Consider the following 20413-nt stretch of genomic DNA (forward strand, 5'->3'; position numbering starts at 1 on the left):
CAGTCCCTAGACTGTTCCCAGCAAGAGGTAGGGTGAAGCCAGTGTCCATGCAAGCAGGATCATATCCAGTGAGGCTGCAGATAGCATGATGCATAGCCACAAGTGGGCATCTATGACACTCAGAGATGACTAGCCAAACCAACTGAGCCCTGTGCCTTGGAGAGGGATTCTGCAGTCCCTGATTGCTCACCCTCCCTCCTCATGCCCACCCAAACAAGTACCTGCTCTTGGATTCCTTTGGGGCAGAAGACCCTGTAGCAACCAACAATGGTACTTCTGGCCCTGGACGGGCATGGGAGGCAGCTGCAGCAGGTATGGGAGCAGCATCAGGAGCTGTGAGGCTCCAGGTCTCTTTATGGAACTGGGGCCTCTCCCCACAGTGCAGGAAGAAGGAGCAGCCAGAGGTGGCAGCAGGGGTTCCTGAGGAAGTGGCCCCACTTCCTCCCATCTGTGCAGCCCCTAATTGGAGCCACATACACTCACATGTGTTCAATCACACATACCTTCGTAGACACACTTAATCAAACACATGTACACATGTACACAGACATGGAAACACAGAACACAGGTGCAAACACAAATGCAGTCACAGACACTCTCATGTACATACATGTAAATGTATGTGTGCACTCACCAATGGCATCCACACACATACAAGCACACCTATGTACAATTACATGTATGCACGGGCTCAGACACATGTTCATATCCACACATGCATATCTTCACCAAGATATGCACTGAAGAGCAAGTGATCCATCACACATGAATACACATATCCACACAGAGACAACTTTGCATACTCTTACATGCATGCACACATGAACATGTCCACACAGACAGTCACAGGCTGGTGAACCCATAGCCATCAGGGGCCACCCCCTCCACTTAGGGAGGCATGAGATGTGGGGAAGTGATCTGATACCATCCCACGTGTGGCTCCAGCTCCTTACTATGGATGGAGCATCTGCTCCATCACGGGAGTAGGAGGTCCACAGTACAAGTCCAGTAGGAGGCCTGGATAAGCAAGCCCAGGGAAGAAATGGAGTAAGGGGGGAGCCTAAGAAGACCTGCGAAGCAGTGTGTGCAGCTTTTAGTAATTAGATCTCTGTGGGAAGCCTTGGTTTGCAGTATTTGCCTATTCCCTATTGTAGATACTGGCTGATTAACACTGAGTGTGTAGTTGAGGAGAAGCGCAGTCAACCATTGGAACTAATTGTCATATGGCCCCAGGCTGATTGCCCTGAGTTCTGAGTGGTGATGCTTTGCCTTAGGGAAACTCCTGGCACTTGTGCACATATATGCACATTCACAGCCAGTGATTCTGCATTGATTTCCTAGTGCTGTGGTTCTGCAGTTGGCCAGGAACTCCCAAATCCATACCTCTGTCCCTTAACTCTTTTCTGCCTAATATTGGCATTCAAACCCACTGCAGGAAACTCAAAGTCCAGAAGCACAGACCTAACTGCCAATCTTCCCTAAGACCTAACTGCCAATCCCCCTTCCAAAGTGGCCTCCTCAGCCCAAGATAATTTATTTGGATGGCTTTTCCCTTCATGCTCTCTCAGGTCTGCTAGCAAACCCTGAACCCACAGCAAATCTTGATTCCACCCACTCATGCCTGACTGCATGACCTAGGCCATCTCCACTGCATGGTTTCCTGGTTGCTTAATTCCCCACTCCCTGTGAACCTGACTTCGTGCTGAGACAAACTTAGAATTGCCCACCAAGTCTTCTCTGCTGCCTTCTGACTAGGTGAAGGTCAAGGTGATATCTGGCCCCAGCACCAGGTGACTTGCATCCCTATCCCTCAACCGGTTCTCACTTTCTTCTCTGCTATGTCCAATTTCTGTTGTGTTAGGGCTGACCTGAGAACCTGAGTAACTAAATATAAGTTTTAGCGTTAAAATTATAACAGCTTCTAAACCCTGGTGATGACTCCATGCTAGGGAGCTGCACCCCCACCAGTGAGACTAGTTTCTTGTAGTTTAAAAATAAAGGGAGCCCTTCTTAGCCTCTGTACCTAGGTAGCAGCCATAGTAATGGACAGTAAAAAATGATCATTGTCATAGACTATAGAAATAACCATAATGGTAGTAGAAATGTCATGGTAACTGTTGGGTTGGTTTATTTATGATTGAGTACTGGATTGTTTTAGCACACTCAAGCTTGCTTAGTGGTAATGGGAAAACATGGTAGCAATTGTTAAAATAAAGTTGGTACTAGGTCAGTCTGACCACAAAATTCTGCTTCTGTAAACGGCTTGCTTAACCCATTTGTGACTAGCTATACCCCCTGCACTAACCCCCTGCATCAGTGCTTCGTGACCACCTGTTGTCAGTTTCTGATATCGAGGCTAGTTCTTGTTATCAAAGCCAAAATAGATAACTGAAAGGGTAGATAGCCAATAGAAATAGGACAAGACTTGCTTGCTAAATGCCATCCAATCAAGTATCTGCCAAGTTGGAAATACCCTGCCCCTGTTGTAATTACAATAAAAACCCTGCCTATCTGAGAGTTGGAGCTCTCAATCCAGATCCGCTGTGTTGGTGATGGTTGAGAGTCCAGGCTCGAGCTTGCAATAAAGACTCTCCTGCGTTTGCATCGGAATCAGCTCCTTGGTGGTCTTTGGGGACCGGAAATCTAGGCATAACAGTTGGAAGCTGTGATACCTTTTCCTGCCACTGCACACATACTTGGGCCTGCCCCAGTTTGCCTCACAAAGGCCTTCCAATAACAGGGATGGGTTTACACCCTGATGCCACTGTCCTATCTGTGTGCCCGGTGAACATTCCATAAGGTAATTTCACAGAGTATTTACAGATATGATGTGGTAACCTGTGGGCTTATACACACACACACACACACACACACACACACACACACACACACACACACACACACTGAGTCCCAGATCTTGCTTTCTACCCTCCTAATAATAGGAACTAGGATCTGGGCACCAGTGGCTCATGCCTATAACCCTAGCTACTCAGGAGGTTAATCTCCAAGTAACCACCAAAAAGCCAGAAGTGGAGGTATGGCTCAAGTGGTAGAGTACTAGCCCTGAACAGAAAAGCTAAGGAATAGAGCTCAGGCTCTGAGTTAAGCCCCAGTATCAGCACAAAAAAAGGAACTGAGACTCCTTGGGGAGGTGACTGAGGCCTAGAAGATGGATATGTTTAAACACACATGCATACATCAAAGGAACATGCAAGTGTTCCTCAAGATTAGATTACGCCGGCTAGGAATATGGCCTAGTGGCAAGAGTGCTTGTCTCATATATATAAAGCCCAAGGTTTGATTCCCCAGCACCACATATATAGAAAATGGCCAGAAATGGTGCTGTGGCTCAAATGGCAGAGTGCTAGCCTTGAGCAAAAAGAAGCTAGGGACAGTGCTCAGGCCCTGAGTCCAAGGCCCAGGACTGGCAAAAATAATAATAATAATAATAATAATAATAATAATAATAATAATAAATAAAAAAATTAGATTACGCATCAGTGACTAGATGAATGGCAAAAGTGAGGATAGGAGACAGATCCCCAAGTGCAGAGGAACTATGTAGACATTCTACACTGGAACAGAGGAACAAAACCCTCCCTCTTTCACTCTCATAATCCACAAGTGAGTAATTTCAGAGAACAGTATGAAAGAAGGAATCAATCACACCTTTACAGTAAACACACCTAACCAGCATTTCCTGGCCAGGCAACTCAGGTCAGTATTATGTTGATACCACCTGTAAGACTTCACTTCCATTCCAAAACCCGTTACTTATTGAAGAAAACATGAGCTGATTTCCAATGGAAATATCTTATAAAATCTTATAAATATCTTATAAAATGCTTGGGCAATATTCATCCAAATGGCCAAGGGAAACCAAAACAAGAAAAATCTGAGGATAGTCAACCAAGAGATGCCTGAGTGTCAGGAGGGCCCCTGGACAAGCTTGAATAGAATTCAGGAGAAACCTAAGAAAATATGAATGGTCTTTAGATAACATGGATGCAAGCAGGTATCATCAATTAGTTCACTATGATGACAAATGTACCTCACTAAAGCAAACAAGCACGAAGTCAGGTTCACAGGGAGTGGAGAATTAAGCAACCAGGAAACCATGCAGTGGAGGGACTATCTCCAACCCATTTTTGCTTTGGTTATTTTGGAGGTAGTGTCTCATTTATGTTCTGGCCAGCCCCCCCCCCCCCCACCATTAATGCTTCCCCAGTTGCTGGAATACATGCTACCATACCGATATTAGGTGAAGTGGTCTCATTCATTTTTTAGTCTCTTCCTACCTCTCCAGGCCTGGGCTAGTCTCAAACCTTGATCTCTAATATCTGCCTCCCAAGTAGTTGGGATTACAGGCTTGAATAACCACACCTTGCCTTATTGTAAATCTACATACATTTAGTTTAGAAAAAGCTCCTTCAACACCAAAGTGGGAGCTGCCTCAGCATTGGCAGCTGATCTTCACTCAAGGGAACTCTGTGAGGTCCAGTATGTGGTTTTGTGGGGGGAAGGGGACTTGGAGACTTGGCCAAGAGGTGTCCTAGAATATCAGAGTCTGGTGGGGGCAAGCCTGGGGTTGGTCAGTAAAGAGTGAGGCTAGGGAGGGAGGGATGGCAAGAAGTCACTGTCCACCATCCCACCTGTCCCTGGCCTGGGAGCAGTTAAGCCCCCGTCAGTGGAGGGATTCACAATGAGCTCAGAGCAGAGACTCACAGTGAATTCTGGGAGTCTCACAGTGGAGATCTCCCCATGCCCACCCAGATATTCTGGCCAGCCTTGGGCACTCTTTGGCCCATGTCAGACATGGTCAGTGACATGGATGGGGCTCTTCTCACAGGGACAGTTGGGCTGGAGTCACATTCTGGGAGGAGTCTCTCAGGTTAAGCAAGCAAAGCTACACAACCAGAAACTTACACATCCAGTACCCACACAGTAGTAACTACCAGTTAGCCCAAACCTCCCAGGGGGTGGCCAAAACCCTTGCTTATCCTGAAACTGAACAAGGTCTTTTAGGTCTTTAAGAACCAGGGAACACCCTCTTACTCTTGCCCCATTATTTCCTTCCCATGTATACCCCTTTCAGGGCAGGAAGGATGGGGCAGGGCTTCCTCCTGTCCAGGCAGTTGCTGGAAGGGGCATGCAGAGGGCTCAGCTCACCAAGCAGTAGGAGTGGGGAATGACCCCTAGTCAGCTTCTTTTCCTCCCTGAGGATGATGGGATTGGCACAGGGTTGTCATCCACATAAGAGTATATCTCTGACTGCCACAGCTCAAAACCCTTCCCCGGGTTCCAGTGTGGACTACCTTCCTGCTCATTTCCCTGGACCCTGCAGGGCAAGGGCTCCTCCCTCTGTGGGGGTAGTCCTTCAGAGAAGCTACAGGGCTTCCCCACTGCAGGCCTCTACCCTGCACATTCCCAGGAGATGTACTTTCTCCTACCTGAACAGGCTAGGTTTCAGGCCTAGGAATTTTAGCCTCAACACACCTCCTGCTACTCTGTCCCAGCAAGTGTGCTCTATCAGCCACACAGAGCCCAAACCTCAAGCCTCATCTATGTCCAGGCTGCAGTCTGGCCATGTTGCACTTTAGCACACACTTGAGTGGGCCTAACCAGCATCCTGCCTCCAGTACGTCAATAATCTTTTCTAACTCTACTTCCCCATCTCACTCCCTTCCCCTCTTAGAGGCAGCCTCAGGTGTCCACATGTCCTTCTAGTGGGATCCTGGGAATCTCAAGACTGAGTAAATAGTTCAGTCCTGACAGGGTCCTTAGATCATTTCTGACCCACTCATGCCCACCTCACAGCTGGTCTCTACTGGGGACTGTCACAACTAAGTACATGCACAAACCAGTCATCTCATCAAGGAGGACTTGCAGACAACTGCACACTCACACATGGACTCAGGCCAGTTGTCTCAGCCACCCAGTGCCTCCCTCGGGAAGGCTCTCCAGGCCTAAGAGGACATGTCCTCACTGGCCATCATTCCTCTCACATAACCAGTTGAAGGCCCTAAATGGACCAGGGCCCCAGGAGCCCTGAAGTGTGTAGCATGATGCTGGCTATGACTTGGGCAAAGTGTGATCATTTGGGAGGTAGCCAAGTGCTCAGGGTGGGAGCATGCAGACCTGAGAAACCCATTGTCTCCCAGAACTGCCTTCTGTGGTCCTCACAAGCACTGGAGCCTGGGACTTTAGGCTGGTGGCCCTCACCACTGGAGCAAAGGCTGTAAAGACCAAGCCTCTTCCTCATGCACCTATAGGCCCCACCTTCTTCCTTCCTTTCTCACAGCTGAGCTGCCTTCCTCAGACCCAAGCAGACACAGGGATGTGTGGACAGGAGCCCAGAAATGAGAGCCCTTCTCTCAGTGACAAGGGGTCAGGTAGGACTAAGGGGACAAGTGAGACAAGCCTAGACCTAGGAAGAAGCTATGATCTTATAGTGCAAACATCTCCTACAGTGAGGTCTGTGGGCCCATGAGAGTGGCCTTGAGTCAAGCTGCACTCTCAAAATGGTGCTGCTGACCTGACTGTGACCCCTGCCCAACCCCACTGTACCCTCCTCTGAGCTGCCTAGAAAGGTGCTTGTTCTCAACTCCTCAAAGGGGATCCAGATTTACCCTCCCTACTCCCTTTGTCCCTCCTGCATCCCACAGCCCTTCTGCCACATCCACTGGTCCCTCCCACAGCTGAGCCAGGGTTCCCTTAACCATCTTCACTTAGAGCACATTGCCTGCTGTGCAATGGTTCTGTGTACACTGGTATCAGCAGACCCTCTTGGACAGTCCCCCTGCCCTTGGTCACCTTTCCTTGCACCAGGGCTTGGTTTGTCCTCTGCAGTCTCTGGATGCAGTGGGAAGGCAGGTGAAAAGCATTCTTCAGAATGAATTGTAGCAGCATGGGCCAGGGAAGAAGCCACTGCCCTGTTCCTCCCCTGCCTCCCCCACCCCCCATCCGCAGCTGTGCATACCTGGCTGGGGGAGCACAGTTTGTTCAGCAATAGGCATCTAGTTAGTTTGCTCAGCATCAAGTTGGGAGTGGAGCACCCAGGAATGCTCCATTTCAGCCTCTGGACACACTGCAACTAGCTGGCATAGACTATTCTAACCTACTGCAGCCTGAGGGGTCTCAGATGCTGGGAGAAGTACTGAAGGCAACATTTCCTTACCGGTTAAGCCAAACAGCCTGTAAAGTTGCATTCTCCATTAACACACACACACACACACCCTCCCCCTCCCTCCCCTAGGTCTAGTACACAGCCTGTAAAGTTGCATTTTATATACACACACACACACACACACACACACACACACACACACACACACACACAACTACCCCAGTTCTAGTTGCCCAGAAAACCCAGAGATTAACCTCTACTTACTCTACTTACAGTCAATGAGGTCTAAGCTAGAAAGACACTGAGAGATGGCCTTGACACAGAGGAACAAGGGCCGACTGGGGGCCGTGGCGAATGCAGCCAGTCTCCTTCCTTGCAGGTCCCAAAGAGCCAGTGGGGTGACAGGAGCAACAAAGTTGCAAGTGTGGATCACACTGGCTATCTAAGGCCTGCCCCTACGTCAATCTGTAGGGGTTCTGAATAGTACCCTACCTTCTCCAGGCCAGGAAACACAAGCCTGTGGTTGAGCGCTTCCACCTGCCACTGGATGCTGGTGCTCCCTGAGAGTGCTGCTGGGCCAGGGCCACCTCTCGCCACCAAGCACAATGGGGGATGGAGGAGGGGCCTTCAAGGGCTCCATTGTTTCCCCCTCCTCAGAGTCTGAATCCCTGATTGTCTCTGGGGGCAGGGAACCAAGGAGCAGTAGAGGCCCCACATGGGTCCAGGCCCTTTCCTCCTCAGCCTCCACCTCAAGGTTCAGCCCAGTTCTGGCGTGTCCTGCTCATTGCATATCTGGGCTTTTGGAGGCAGTCCAGGACTTGCTACTCTCCCCAGTACTTCTGCCTGGGCTCTCAGCCTTTCCCTTTTCCTCCTTACCCATGCCTACCCAACTTCAATCTTGCCTCTGGAACAACCACACTTAGGTACACACAGGGCAGGGCTGGAGCTCTCCTCTGGGAGGCTAGACTGCCCTGGTGGGGTTGCTTTTCTGGTGGGATGAAAAAAGAACAGGAAAGTAAAGGATTCAGACACATAGGACACTTTTCAGCTGGTCCAGGAAGGACAGGCTACTGTCCTTAACTTAAAGGGACTTTGAATGTCACCAGTCTCGAGATACAGGGCTCTAGGAGCTCTAGAGGCTTTGGGTATCTGCCAATATCAGTCTCAGACAAGGCTTGAAGGCCCCTGTGCACAAAGACAAGAATGTGTAGTACCCACAGGTCTCAGGGACAGCTGAAGTCTCAGGCCCCCACACCCAGCCTCCTGTTGTGGCCAGACACCCTCCTTCTTGGTCAGTGTCAGTGTCCCACTGAGAGGTCCTTGTCAGCTCAGGAGCAGCTGGGAGAAGTGGCAGCAGGGGGCTCAGTGCTGGTCTCCAACTGACTGGCTCCTGGGGGGAGGATGTGAGCTGGCCTAAGCAGCCCTAGTCAGCATGCCAATGATTTGGGGATGGGGGAAAGAGAGAGTCAGGGACCAGAAGATGTCTGGACAGAAACACCTTGGCTGTTCTCCTCTAGGCTAGCCAGGTAGCAGCCAAAGGCCAAACATGGAGGGCAAAATCTCTAGCCCTGCTTAAAATGAACCACCCAATCACAAGGCTCAGACATTGTAACCCAATAGTTATTTTATTCCGATGTCAGTCCCGCTCCAGCAGGAGGAAGAGGGATAGGAAGAGGGACAACCCAGGTGGATGGGGGGCAGCTTGAGGTTCTTCAACCATGGTGAGGGAGAGGAGTGGGACCATCCACCACAGGTGCTAGCTAAAGGTGCAGAGCCACCATGGACAGCAAAGGGGCAGCTCCATCAGCTCCACAGTGGAAACCTATTCCAGGTCCTATGAACGTCCTTGGCACCCCAGGGCAGGCCCCACCTAGAGCCTAGGTAGATTTGGGGCACACAAAGTACCCTGTAGAGTGAAGTAGGTCCTCAGGCATGGCCAGTCCCCTGAGCTTTCTTGATTTCCTGCCAAGAAGAAAGAAAAGAGGGAAGTCCAGGTTCCAAGAGGGCTGACCCTCTCACCCTTCCTCTGTGGTGAGAGGCTCAATCAGCCCTGTACCTGGCAGAGGCTCAGCTCCCTGACATGCAGCAAGGTTCTGAGCCCCTGGCCTCCCTTTGGCTTTGCCAGATTCTACACAAGAACAGAGCCTGAGCAGTGTCTGCCTATGGTGGGGCAGTTAAGAGGGCTCACCTCCAAAAGTGCCTGCTTCAGAGCTGTGTAGGCCTTGTCCAGATTGTCATTGATGATCACCAGGTCAAATAGGCCAGGCTCCTTGCCTGAGGAGTAAAGAACACTGAGTCTAACCAAGCTCATGCTTGGATCACTAAGCCAATTGCCTGCAGCCGCCACTGCTATGGGACAGCCTCTACCTGACCAGGCTACGGTGATTTCCTGCATAGTCGGCAGAGAAAATTCTTAGGACTTCTCTCTGCAGAACACCAGCTAGGGCTTGCTTTCCTGTTATGTCCCTGAACCCAAGACCATGAACACACACCAATGCCTATCCAGGATTCTTATTAAGATTGGTACTAAGGGCTGGCAAAGTGGTTCAAGTGATAGAGCACCTGTCTTTTTTTTTATTATTTTTATTGTCAAACTGATGTACAGAGAGGTTACAGTTTCATACGTTAGGCATTGGATGCATTTCTTGTACTGTTTGTTACCTCCTCCATCATTCCTCCCTCCCCCTCCCCCTTTCCCTTTCCCCCCATAAGTTTTTCAGTTGATTTACACCAAACAGTTTTGCAAGTATTGCTTTTGTAATCATTTGTCATTTTACCCTGTCTCTCAATTTTGGTGGTATTCCCTTTCAGTTTCCTAGTTCTAATACCAGTATACACGGTTTCCAATGTACTCAGATAAGATACAGAGATAGTGCAGGTACAACCACAGGAAGGGGATACAAGAGGGTCATCAATAATAGAAGCTAAGGTTTCATATCACATGTTGAAAGTAATTACAACAGTGATATAACAGTCGTTTCCATAACATGGAGTTCATTTCACTTAGCAAGAGAACCTGTCTTGCAAGCATAAGGCCCAGTTTAAGCCACAGTACCACTGAAACAAAAACAACAACAACAAAAATACATCTCAGCTGGGTGCCAGTGGCTCGCACCTGTAGTCTAACTACTCAGAAGGCTGAGATCTGAGAATCAAAGTTCAAAGCCAGCCCAGGCAGGAAAAGTCCGTGAGACTCTTATTGCCAACAAACTACTCAGAAAAAGCCAGAAGTGGCACTTTGGCTTAAGTGGCAGAGCACTAACCTTGAGCCAGAGAAGCTTAGGCACAGCACCCAGACCCAGAGCTCAAGCCCCAGAATGGGAGAAAAAAAATATATCTCATCCCACCAGGCGCTGGTGGCTCAAACCTATCATCCTACCTACTCAGAGTCTGAGATCTGATGATTGCCATTTAAGGCCAGCCCAAGTAGGAAAGTCCCTGAGACTCTTCTAATAACCAAAAAACATCTCTAGGTGGGCTTGGTAGCTTAAAGATGTAATCACTTAACTACTTGGAAGGCAGAGATCAGGAGAATCCACAGGAAGAGAGGGTACCATACCATACCACAACCAGTGGCTGAGCATGGAGGCATATGCCTGTCATCCCAATGATGAGGGCAAACATAGACAGGAGGATCACAGTCCAGGCTCAGTTCAGGCTTAAAGCAAGACACTAGGTCAAAAACAACCAATGAGGGGCTGGGGATATAGCCTAGTGGCAAGAGTGCCTGCCTCGGATACACGAGGCCCTAGGTTCGATTCCCCAGCACCACATATACAGAAAACGGCCAGAAGCGGCGCTGTAGCTCAAGTGGCGGAGTGCTAGCCTTGAGCGGGAAGAAGCCAGGGACAGTGCTCAGGCCCTGAGTCCAAGGCCCAGGACTGGCCAAAAAAAACAACCAATGTGGGCTGGGAATATGGCCTAGTGATAAAGTGCTTGCCTCATATACCTCATCACCACATATACAGAAAAAGCTGGAAGTGGCACTGTGGCTCAAGTGATAGAGTGCTAGCCTTGAGCAAAAAGAAGCCAGGGACAGTGCTCAGTCCCTGAGTTCAAGCCCCAGGCCTGGCAAACAAACAAAACAACCAATGCAAGAAGGGCTGATGGAGTGGCTCAAGTAGCAGGGTACCTTGTCCTGAATTACAACCCCCGTTTTACCCCAAAACAAACCAACAAGAAAGGATTGTTCCTGCCTGTGTCCTCATGAAGATAGCTCACATAGAAAGAGAAGCAAAGCTGTAGAAGGATGTCCATCATGTCCTCAGGTGGTTAAGAGTGATAAAGATTCTCAGGGGATCCTGAAGACAGGGGTGGAGAACTCTTCCATCTCTGACTCTAGTCTTCCCTCTCTCCTGGCCTGCCCACTCCCCTAGAGAGGGTACAGGTTTTCCTGGCCATACTCACTGCTTTCCAGGTCAGCCCGTGCAGCAGCCAGCCGCTTCACCAAACTCTCCTCAGTCTCAGTGTTCCGCTGCCGCAGCCGTTGCTCCTAAAAATATGCTCTTGTGAGGTCAGCTGTCTTGGGCCCATATGGTCCACCCCTTACCCTGGGCACTTACCAGCACATCCAGTGAGGGTGGCTGCACAGAGATGTAGATAGGACACAAGTCAGTCTTCTTGATGTTACGCACACCCTGAAGGTCCACGTCCAGTACACAGATGCGGTTCATGGCCTGTACAGCCTGTACAGCAGCCTTGCTAGAGGAATGGAGACAAGGGGGACTGTCAACTAGAGGACACAAAGCAGGGCTCTAAGGAAGATCCTGGCCCCATGTTCCTCTATTGGTTCCTCCCTGGTGTAAGTCCTCAGGAGCACTTAGATGGGGTACCAGCAACTCAAGCCTCCAAAAGCTTTGGAGAGATCTGGCTCCTCCCGCCCCCAGAGTTCATCCTGGGCCTAGCCTAGGAAGAAGAAATCCACCTGACCCCAACATCCCCAAACTTCCCAGGGTACCACAAGCATAGCCAGCCCATCAGGCCCTCTGTTGGCACAGCAACACCTTGTCCTGCAGCCACCTGGCCCAGGGCTCATGGACTGGTCTGATACACTTGTCACTTCCTGTCCTTCCTGTGGGAAGTGTCACATGTGGTGCCTTACCCTGGAGGGATGGGTCAAGTACAGCAGGCCTAAGACATGACTGGGCCTGTCTACTCCCTGGAGCCTCCTAGTCAAACTCAGAGATCCAGGGAGCAACTACCACGTAGTTGGAGGGAACCAGCTGTAGACTTCTACCATCATGACTCAGATCCAAGGCTCCCGGGCCCACCTGGGTCATGGCCCACCTTGTCCCGTATAGGTTCCCTGAGAACTCGGCATGCTCAATGAAGTCCCCAGCTGCGATGTCACGCTGCATCACCTCCCTGGTCACAAAGTAGTAATCTGGAGAGGAGGAGGGCTGTCCAGAGGGCGCCCAAGGCCCAGCCATGCCTGGTGCAGTTTTTCTCCTGGGCTTGCTAAGATCCTTCTGTATCCCACATCCCAGGCTGTTCTTGCAAGACTCATGCTGGGACAGGCACCCCTGTTCTGATGTCTTCATTGGAGGACTGGAGACCACTGGGTTCCATAGGGAAGTTGGGGGATTGAGAACACCAGGTTCCAAAGATGGGGAGGATTGTAGTCCTCCAGGTTCCATGAGAGAAGTAAGGATTTCCATGCCATGCACCAGGCAGGAACAACCCTATTGACTTAGAGAACGCACCTAGGATGTGCTGAGGGGTACATCTCATTCACTCTACCACACACCTAGGGTATGGAACAAGGGTGCAGGCTGACATCAGGACCCTCAGCCCTCACTACAATGTACACAGCCTAATTAAGACTAACACCCTGAAGGCAGGTTCATTCTTCAGCTAGGGAGACTAGGCTGTGTGTATGGTGATTCAGAGACACAGAGCAAGGGACCTTCCCATCACCCCCATCCTGCCTGGAACCCACAGACTACTGGAGCTAGCTCACCTTTGCCATTCTCCTCACCAGGCCGAGGGTCCCTCGTGGTATCTAGGAAAAAGATACATCACCCACAGAAGGGATGCCAGAGCCCTGTAATTTCAAACCAGATGTTCCCTGCAAGGTGCACTCACAGCCCATCATCTGTGTGGTGGGTAGTCATGCAGACCTGTGCCACCGAGGCAAGGGGCTTAGAGCCAAGAAGCAGCTTGGCCCTGACCGTCAGTGGGTCACCAAGGCCTAGGACACTTACTCTAGACTCAGGCCCTGGGGAGAAGGACACAGGGCTAGAGAGGCAAATAGTGTCTCCCAGGCTGGTTAGGTACTTTTGGGGCTCCAAGAATGGTCTTATGCTAAGGCCAGGACCCCAGTCTCCCAGCCCCCAGTGAAACTCACGGGACACACTGAAGCCGAAGATGTTGCCATACTCCTGGAACAGCCTCTTCAGCAGGGTGCTCTTCCCGGCTCCCGATGGCCCACTCAGCACCACAGGCCTGGGGCCTGACATGACTATAGGAGTGGGAAGGCAGGTACAGAAGTGAGCAGCTCTGCCCCTATCAGTGCACCTGGCATGAAGCTCCATGGGGGAATGTGGTGAGGATCCCCCAAGGGCCACATCACTATATACATCATTCAAGAAAAAAAAAAAAACACTCATCTAGCAAAGATGGCAAATAAAGGCAGAAGAGGAGAGAGCTCTAATGGAGGAGTCCCACCCAGAACCCACTAGGATTGTCCACAGGCCTGGCTTGCCTGCCTTTCTCCCAAGTGACCTCCAGTCTGTCCTCCAGGCCCAGGACCCCAGCCCGAGATCTCCACCCCACATGGGAGCCTGAACTTTGGCTCCCATGGGTGGCAATACCCACTGAACTGGCAGCTCTGAGATGAGAATGAATATATGGCTTTATCAATCCAAGTCTGTCCCAGAAACTTCCCACTAGACTCAGGACCCCCACCTCTGACTCAACTCTTTGGAAAAGACAAGTTGTTGGCAGGTTAAGGCAACACTCTCAACCTCTAAAGACGAAAGTGAACATGGTCTGGGGCTCAGCATCTGCTTTAGATAGGGTCACTGAGCAGCCAGAGAGGAGCAGGTAAGTGCCACCTCAGAGCTCAGATAAATCTAGGATCAGAGCTTCATTCCCTACGGCTTGGATGGGTGGTGCCTTCCCCAAACCAAGAACCTTCTTTACAACTACTGAATTCACCAGCCCCTAGCCCATGAAGGCACCTCACTTAGCATCCTCACCCTCTGCTGACTCTCAAACCCAGACCCTCATCAACCCTTTATCCACCTCCTTCCAGCCTAGTCCCTGAGGAGGCTGCCTCCCTAGTAGGGACTCTACCTAGGCATCCAGCCCTCCTTCCTTCCCTGGATGGCACCTACCTATTTGGTAGTATGCAGCGCCTGTGGTTTGCCTGAGGTAAATCAACTGCTGCTATGTACTGAAGGTTGGGGGAGGGTGTAATCCCTGCCAAGCCTGTACCCGCCCTTCTGAAAATTAAATCCCTGAGGCACCCAGCCTTGGGCTGCAGGGAAGTCAGCTCCACCCACCCACCATACAGGAAGGAAAAGGCAGTTCCTTGTCATGTCCTTGAGGTATGCAGCTGCCCACTTAGTGCACATAAGCTGAAGGCCAGGGCAGCACACTCACAACGCGCCCGCGAGCGCGCGCGCGCACACACACGCACACACACACACACACACACACACACACACACACACGTTGGGAGAAAAAGAGCCAAAGATAAGGGCTGGGAGAACCACACTGCCTCTCTATTCTGGGCCCAAACAGAGAGGTATTTGGGAACTGGAGGACCTGCCTGTTAACCCAAACATCTTATATCTATAGGGCTGGACACAAGAAGTTTCCTGTGGGACTGTCTATGGGTAGAGGCTTCAGGAAGCACACCCACTGAAGATCTTATGTTCTTAATCCCCAATGTAGGCCACAAAGTAATCTCACAGGAGTAGAACTACTGGGATTCTGTTACCTACATGAGCACTAGCTGCATATGTACTGCATGTAGGGAGGTACAAGCTATGTGCACACATCACACATGTATGCATGCACATGCTCTTGAGAACAAACCTATAGGACCAACTATCAAAAAGACAGAAAGGGGGCTGGGGATATAGCCTAGTGGCAAGAGTGCCTGCCTCGGATACACGAGGCCCTAGGTTCGATTCCCCAGCACCACATATACAGAAGCGGCGCTGTGGCTCAAGTGGCAGAGTGCTAGCCTTGAGCGGGAAGAAGCCAGGGACAGTGCTCAGGCCCTGAGTCCAAGGCCCAGGACTGGCCAAAAAAAAAAAAAGACAGAAAGGCCAGGAGCTAGTGGCTCATGACTAATCCTAGCTACTGAGGAGGCTGAGATCTGAGAATTGTGGTCTGAAGCCAGCTCAGGCAGGGCAGGAAAGTCCATGAGACTCTTATCTTCAATTAACCACCAGAAAACAGGAAATGGCACTGTGGCTCAAAGTGGCAGAGCATTAGCCTTGAGTGAAAAAACTCAGGAGCAGTGCCCAGGCCCTGAGTTCAAACCCCACAACAACAACAAGAAGACAGAAAGGATCAGGAAAGCCTGCCCAGTTGTCTGCTTCCTTCTGCTACTCTAAGGTGTCCTTTCACAAACACACACATCTCTACCTAGCTGCACTCCATGGCATACTGGGCTCTGGACTCTCCCCAGCATAGAATTCACCTCCACCCTATAATATGCATTCTTTCCCCTGGTCACCTAGCCTATGGCCTCCTCCACAGATCTACTGCCTTGCACACCTGCCAAACCCCCACTTATGGAGCCACTCTTTGACCACAGCACCAAGCACCCAGATCAAAAGCTCCCCAAACTACTGTGTTGGCCCCGTGAGCCCCATCATGTTTGTTAAAGGCTGGTGGTCTGCTGGCAGCATGAACTCTACATCTGACTGTCTTAGCCAGCTGCTACCTAAGAGCCCTCTCCTGCTTGAGTTTAAAATGGGCAGTGCTCACCCTGGGTTTTCTAAACTCCATGTCCAGTACTCCAGTATGCAGCCAATGCAGACATATGTAAGTCAACAAGCAAATGGACACTCAAAGAGTGATGAGTACAAATACAAGAGGATAATCAAAGCTAATTGGAGGTAGGGATAGAATAGACTTTAAAGTGCTTTAGGTAGGCAGAGCTACTGAAGGGCCTAAACTACGATATTTGCAAGGTCAGTACAGATGACTCAATGGCCCCCAGGCATGGGGGGGGGCAGGCCAACAGTAGGGCAGACCATGTCTGCTCTCACAGCTTATCCCCCAAATCCTGGTGATGGAGAGCCCAGGCAGCCCCAATTCTATGCCTTACCCAACTACCAGGTATGACAAGCGAGTGCCTTCACCAAATGCCAACTCCTAGGGTTGCTAGCTCCTAAGCCAGGCTTTGTGGGCTATGAAAACATTAGAGAGCACATGCACAATGCTGGCATGCCCCAGACTCCTAAATCCTAGTGAGCTCCTACCCTACTCTACCTATGACCCTGCTGAACTGCCTTCATCTCTTAAATTCAGACTTTCAGGTCTGTGTCAGTGTAAACCTATCTCCTTTGGATGGTTGAACTATAGAGAGGCAGAGTCAGGGCACCATGGGAGACACTAGCTGAGCCCTGCTGCTCCAGAGTATATAGACCACTGAAAGCTGTCAGCAACACTCTGCTTACCTGGAAGCTTTACACACCACACCACCCTTGAAGTGCAGGGAGGGTCCTGTGGGAAGACCCCCATAGGCCCACTTACAGAGGAGTTCTAGTCAGTGGCCAATTGACAGGGCAATTACGGTCCCATCTCCTGACTTCAGAAATCACATGCAAATCCTGACTTTGTCCTAGTGGTCACCCAACATAACAGTGGAAAGAGCAAATTGGAGGAAATTTCCTTGAAAAAACTGGAGAAGATCCTCTGGACCTCTATTCTCATTGGCTTTCCCAGTCTCAAATGCTAACTGCCTGCCCTAAACCACACAACTATAAGGAGCCAATGCACAATTTCCACAGGAGCACCAGGAAGGAACACTGATGAAGTTTTCCCTGATCTGAACTTCCCATACAGTCCTCTTCCCCTTAGGGTCTGCCCTAGGATTGTAGCCCAGCCACAATCCTCATAGCTCCCTCCTAAGTTTCAGGATACCAAAAGAGGGATGAAACTGGGAAGGAGATTTCAATTTCCCCACCATTCCCCTTCTAAGACACAAGCAGTTCGGGGCATGTGGGTATGACATATCCCTCCTTTCCTCTCCAGGACTTTACTAAAAAGGAAAGTATCAATGAGTGCCACCATCTTTTCATTCTCATTCCCCTACCTGAGTAGGACATACTATTGCTTCTCAAGGAAGCCAAGATGGAAGGACATCAGCCAACTGTCTGCCAGCTACCACACTCTGCTGGTGCTACCTGGCTTAATTTATCCCCTTCTATTAAGAGGAAGGAATAGGCTTCAAAGTGGGCCCTAAAAGCAACCTACAGTCAAAGGCAAAGCCAACATGAGGAAAAAAAAGGGCCTATGGACAACAGAGTGTAAGGACCCAAGACATCATGAAATTGGCTAGCTATTCTTTCATGGAGGGGAAACTGAGGCCCAGTACACTCAAGGGTAGGAATGGATAGAAAAGGTGGAAACTAAGGCAACTGATACAGACAGGATCAAGGAGGAATGAGGTTGAAACCTAGGCCAAGCACATGAGAGTCAAAAAGGACCCAAAGCAACTACAAAGTCTCTTCTTCCTACATCTGCTTCCTCAGGACTCTCTCTCCCTTTCCTTCCTCATTGCCTTATGTCACTCTCCTCCCATTTCCCCCTTCCACTGCTTCCTCAAATCACTTCAACATGTTTCCTGGCTATGCTGCATGTGCCAAACAGAGGTAAAAGTTTGGGTGTGGCTGAAGAGAAATATACTGCCTCTTCCAAATTTACAACTTCAGGAAACTGTTGATTTTCCTTTTTCCAAAAACCCAGCACTGGGGCCAGGGCAGTCCCTGAGCCTCAATGAAAGCCAGGTATACTACTACATAGTTTGGCAGGCAGGTGTACCGTGAGAAGACAAGGAACTATGACTGCAGGAAATCCTGCTTATCAGTAGCTGAAACAAGAAAACACAGTGGTAGATTCTATCCTAATTCACTTTTCTGCAGATTCCATCTAAATCAATTTTTCTGGGGGCTGAGGAAGAAAATTTTTCTGTGTACCTCATTAAGTTATGGTCTGCAAGTCTAAGTGCCAGATAACTCCAGAAAAGCCCTGGCAGGGCTGCCTAGAAAACCTCAGGAGACCTCAGCAAATAAACTTGAAGGACACCTATAAAGCAAATTACCAGGCCAGGTGCCAGTGGCTCATGTCTATAATCATAACTATTCAAGAGGCTGAGATCTGAGAATTAGGGTTCAAAACCAGCCTGGACAGACAAATCCAAGACTCACCTCCGGTCAACCAGCAAAAACCTGGAAGTCGCCAGACACTGGTGTCATATGCTTGTAATCCTAGTGATTCAGGATGCTGAGATCTGAGGATCAAGTTTCAAAGCCAGTCTAGATAGGAAAGTCTCTGGGACTCTTATCCAATTAACCACCAAAAAGCCTGACATGGAGCTGTGATTCAAATGGTAGAGTACTAGGCTTGAGCAAAAAATCGGAGTTCAAGCCCCAGGGTGACACATTGACACACACACACACACACACACACACACACACACACACACAGAGTAAGCTTTGGTCCTCTCCCAGAGTAACCACTACCTTGATTCTCTCCTCTCAAAACAGTACCCTTGTAACAGGTATTTAGATGAAACAAAACATACACACACAAAAATAACACGGACTCCTGATTCCTTGGGTCCATGAATTAATTAAAATCAAGACAAAGGCTTGGCCTCCCTGTCTTCATTTTGCATTTGTCCCCTTTACTTGGTTAGTAACCTTTACAATGAGAACTCAGATAATATTCTCTGATCAGGATTGCTTAATTATGCATACTCTCTTCCAGCCAATTCTTCCTCTATTTAAACCCAAAGTTCATTTTTGTACCCTGAAGATGGAACTTTGACTATCCCTGCAGCTAGCCAATATAGTGTATCTGCTCTCTTTTTGGGGGGCAAGTCACTGGATCTGAGATGCTAAAAACCCCGAAAATGATCTGCTGGCCTAGAATACACTTGGCAAGCCAGAGCCAGGACTACATACTTTGGTTGGTAAACCACTTGCAGTTTGCTGAACTGGACTAGAAAGGCAGAGAAAAGAAGGGTTCCAAGCAGCTGTCAAAAGGAAAGTTTCACACAGCTGCCAGAATCACATTTCGGGGTCCTTTCTTTCCAGCTCACAATAGCACCGGCAGTTTTCTGTTTTGTTGGTTTTTAACCAAATTTAGTGTAGTTTATTAAGATGAGTGGCTTGGCCTGACAAGTTGGAACGCTGTAGTTAGAACTCTGACCTAGAACTCCGGTTACAACACGTGGCTTTCACCATAGCCACATCCTTTGGTCACGAGGACTGCGCGATGAGGCAGCGCAGATTTATGTGGCCTGAGAGAAAAGGCTGAGACGAAAATACGACGTGCAGAAAATAGGAGGGCACTCTATTCGATTCCCCAGTATCTCAGCTGTAAGGGCTGTGGGGCAAGGCCAGGAGCCTCGGACCAGACGGCAGAGCCTGCCCCAAGCCTAGGTTAGCAGGATGGACATGGAAGAGGCCACGTTGAGCAGTGAACTGGGAAAGACACCGGGCCTTCTTGCGAGCTAGGTAAGCCGCTCGGGAGCCGCCGTGTGGCCCTCGGAGGCAGAGCACCCGCGCGGGCTCGGGCTATTTGGGTCGGCGGGGAGCTGGCATTCCATAAACTCCCCCTTTAAATGACACGTGCTATCCACGCAACATCGCGAAGCGCAAAAACGTGCGCCTCGACCGGGCCCCGGTGACCTAGGGCACCCCATCGCTAGCAGCACGCAACGCACTCACCGTCCGGAGCGGTGCGACCCAGGACTGTGGCTGCCAGCCCGACCAGCGGGCGCCGCAGCATCCGGCGCCGCAGCGGCCCAGTGTCCGCTCGCAGGTCTACGTCATAGCAGTTTGCCGACTTGCGTAGACCTTCCGGAATTACGCCATACAGCTGCGCCACCCTACGTACGCCTACCCGGATGTACGTCCCCACGCTTCTCGAGTCCACCACCTCAGAGCAAACTCTCTCAACAAGCTCCTCCTACGCCAGGTTCAACCGGCTTTGTCCTACCGGGAATCCTGGAAGTGACGCACAGCCCCGCCTCCACCTACAAAGGCCTTGCAGCTCAGTCCCGACCCTCCGGGAAATACGCTCTCAAAGCTCCTC

General features: G+C 50.1%; 1 protein-coding gene across 2 annotated transcripts; it reads right to left on the minus strand.

The window, feature by feature from the left end:
• Window positions 1-8757: 8757 nt before the first annotated feature.
• Guk1 (guanylate kinase 1) lies at window positions 8758-20208 on the minus strand. Of its 2 annotated transcripts, none has more exons than XM_048357919.1 (8): window positions 20047-20208; window positions 13473-13586; window positions 13086-13127; window positions 12413-12509; window positions 11689-11827; window positions 11534-11618; window positions 9315-9400; window positions 8758-9088 (listed from the first exon to the last, which is right to left on the minus strand). In XM_048357919.1, the coding sequence occupies exons 1-8, from the start codon at window positions 20105-20107 to the stop codon at window positions 9053-9055; spliced, it is 660 nt and encodes a 219-aa protein (XP_048213876.1). In that variant the 5' UTR covers window positions 20108-20208; the 3' UTR covers window positions 8758-9052. The 2 variants fall into 2 exon arrangements, with proteins under 2 accessions (XP_048213876.1, XP_048213875.1); XM_048357918.1 differs by lacking the exon at window positions 20047-20208 and adding an exon at window positions 14468-14550.
• Window positions 20209-20413: the final 205 nt, after the last annotated feature.

This window comes from Perognathus longimembris, chromosome 11, assembly GCF_023159225.1.
Source record: "Perognathus longimembris pacificus isolate PPM17 chromosome 11, ASM2315922v1, whole genome shotgun sequence".
In the NCBI taxonomy this organism is placed as follows: domain Eukaryota; kingdom Metazoa; phylum Chordata; class Mammalia; order Rodentia; family Heteromyidae; genus Perognathus; species Perognathus longimembris.

Excerpts from the sequence above, each read along its gene's own strand:
- Guk1 (XM_048357919.1), bottom strand. The coding sequence starts at position 20,107 with ATGCTGCGGCGCCCGCTGGTCGGGCTGGCAGCCACAGTCCTGGGTCGC. Across the intron at positions 11,828-12,412 it reads GGGAACCTATACGGGACAAG|CAAGGCTGCTGTACAGGCTG; the intron begins GTGGGCCATGAC and ends CCATTCCTCTAG. Across the intron at positions 9,089-9,314 it reads TGAAGCAGGCACTTTTGGAG|GAAATCAAGAAAGCTCAGGG; the intron begins GTGAGCCCTCTT and ends TCTTCTTGGCAG.